The sequence below is a fragment of the Adiantum capillus-veneris genome, chromosome 9 (assembly GCF_014529385.1).
Source record: "Adiantum capillus-veneris isolate H3 chromosome 9, ASM1452938v2, whole genome shotgun sequence".
Classification (NCBI taxonomy): Eukaryota; Viridiplantae; Streptophyta; class Polypodiopsida; order Polypodiales; family Pteridaceae; genus Adiantum; species Adiantum capillus-veneris.
This window is the reverse complement of record NC_140939.1, coordinates 80,339,317-80,341,603: the sequence shown is the minus strand read 5'-3', so window position 1 is coordinate 80,341,603 and position 2,287 is coordinate 80,339,317. Positions and strand designations below refer to the sequence as shown.

The window sequence follows — 2,287 nt, the reverse complement described above, 5'->3', positions numbered from 1 at the left end:
CATGCATTAGACAAGCCACGGGAAAACAGAGAGCAACGAGGAGGGAATACAAGGTATATTTCTACAATGGATTTCTACAAGTATAGATTGCAAATCAGGGATGACACAACACAATGTCTTTTACGTGGTGGTAGGCTACTGCAACAATATATTATTGATGCATACAATTGTATGGAGGAGTTGAGGCTTTTATGGGTTTGCAATCATCAAAGTGATCTACGTAGTGAGGTGTATCAAGGTTTGGCTGACATGATCGGAGCAAGAGATGGAACAAGAGGTAACAGAGAACAGTTATTGGGTGCTAATGTTGGCAGGAGGGTGGTATTGCCTTCATCATATGTTGGTAGTCCACGCTAAATGCACCAACTTTATCAGGATGCCATGGCAATTGTATGCAAAAGAGGGAAGCCTGATCTCTTCATAACATTCACATGCCATCCTGGTTGGAAGGAGATAGAGGACGCGTTATTGCCTGGACAAACGTCCAACAATCTTCCTGACCTTACTGCACGTGTTTTCTACCATAAGTTAAAGGATTTGATGGGCTTGCTGATTAAGGGGGAGATTTTTGGTAAGGTCATTGGACACATTTCTATGATTGAGTTCCAAAAGAGAGGCCTTCCTCATGCCCACATTCTATTGATACTTTCTCTTGAACACAAACCAACAGAGACATCCCATTATGATAAGATGGTGTGTGCGGAGCTTCCTAATAAGGTGATGTTTCCACAATTGTATGACATTATCAGTCGGTGTAATGTACATGGTCCATGTGGAAACTTGAATAGAAATGCTCCATGTATGGTAAAGGGAAAGTGCAGGTTTAAATACCCTTGAGGCTTCAGTGGATCGACTAATCCATGTATGGTAAAGGGAAAGTGCAGGTTTAAATACCCTTGAGGCTTCAGTGGATCGACTAATGTGGATAGGGAAGGATACCCAACATACATGAGGAGGGATGATGGAAATCACACTGTTTATAAGAATGTGCAAATGAATAATAAATGGATTGTTTCATACAATCCATTTTTGTCAGTAAGGTACAATGCACATATCAATGTGGAGGTTTGCTCCACTATATCCGTTGTGAAATATCTCTACAAGTATGTGTATAAGGGACATGACAGGGCGACTATTGCTCTACAAGACACTGCACGGATTTTAGATGAAGTTACAAACTATCTTAATGCACGATATGTATCAGCATCTGAGGCTATCTGGCGGATATTTGGGTTTGACTTGCATCAAGAGAAACCTAACATATAATGCCTCCATGTTCATTTACCTCATCAAAATCAAGTCTTCTTTAATGACAGAGCGACTATACAAAGTGTGGTGGAGAGAGAGGCCAACAAAAAGACTACACTCACTGAGTGGTTTGTTGCAAATCAAAGATATCCAGAGGCCAATGATTTGTTGTACATAGACTTCCCAACAAAGTGGGTTTGGAAGTCAACAAGCAGAACATGGACTCCAAGACAGAAAGGGACGTGATTGGAAGAACGTACACCATAGTTCCCACTGCCGGAGAGTTATACTATTTTCTCATGTTACTCAGCAAGTGCAAAGGATGTAGGTCTTTTGAGGATATTCGGACCTTCAATGGACGAGTATATGAAACATTTAAAGAAGCATGCAATGCACGGGGATTATTGCAAGTTGATGATGAATGGTTTCTTTGTTTAGAGGAAGCTTCATTTCAACAAACAGGAAAACAATTACGGCTACTATTTGTAATCATTTTTGTTTTTTGTGAGCCGATATGTCATGGTGCATTATGGAATCACTTCAGTAAGGAGCTTTCTGAGGACCATGTATATCATATGAGGACTTGCACAACTAATGAGCGTATCTATGAACGCAAGGCACAAAACCAATCATTGTCGAACTTAGAGACAATGCTTCAACAATATGGAAAGAGGCTCTCAGATTACTCTGGAATGCCCCAAGTGGATCACACATTGCAAGTAATGAGTGATCATGGAGTGCTTGTTGCTACCTAAACCATATTGTAACGCTATTTCTTGAAATTATCTTTAATATATATTTGATAAATTAATATATTTTCTATTTTGTAGTGCCTTTCCTTTAAATCTATGTGGTCAAAGGGTCGTCACTTTCATACGCGCCACATTGACGAGCGTAGAACCACCATGGATTGTGCCATCATGGGCAACTTTGACACAGACGGTGATGAAGCCAGGTACTGCGGCACTATTGAAAGGATACTAAAGGTTAATTTTAGAACCTTTCATACCTTCATCGTCGAGCACAAGTGGTTTGCAAA

At 40.3% G+C, this 2,287-nt stretch overlaps 1 protein-coding gene across 1 annotated transcript; it reads left to right on the top strand.

The window, feature by feature from the left end:
* Window positions 1–357: 357 nt before the first annotated feature.
* LOC147450715 (uncharacterized) lies at window positions 358–1,266 on the top strand. The gene is made up of 2 exons (XM_086520513.1): window positions 358–571; window positions 1,037–1,266. The coding sequence occupies exons 1-2, from the start codon at window positions 358–360 to the stop codon at window positions 1,264–1,266; spliced, it is 444 nt and encodes a 147-aa protein (XP_086376639.1).
* Window positions 1,267–2,287: the final 1,021 nt, after the last annotated feature.

Bases quoted from the DNA above. Each gene is read 5' to 3' on its own strand.
- LOC147450715 (XM_086520513.1), top strand. From the start codon at position 358: ATGCACCAACTTTATCAGGATGCCATGGCAATTGTATGCAAAAGAGGG. The intron at 572-1,036 runs GTAAGGTCATTG...CATTTTTGTCAG, and splicing joins GATTAAGGGGGAGATTTTTG to TAAGGTACAATGCACATATC.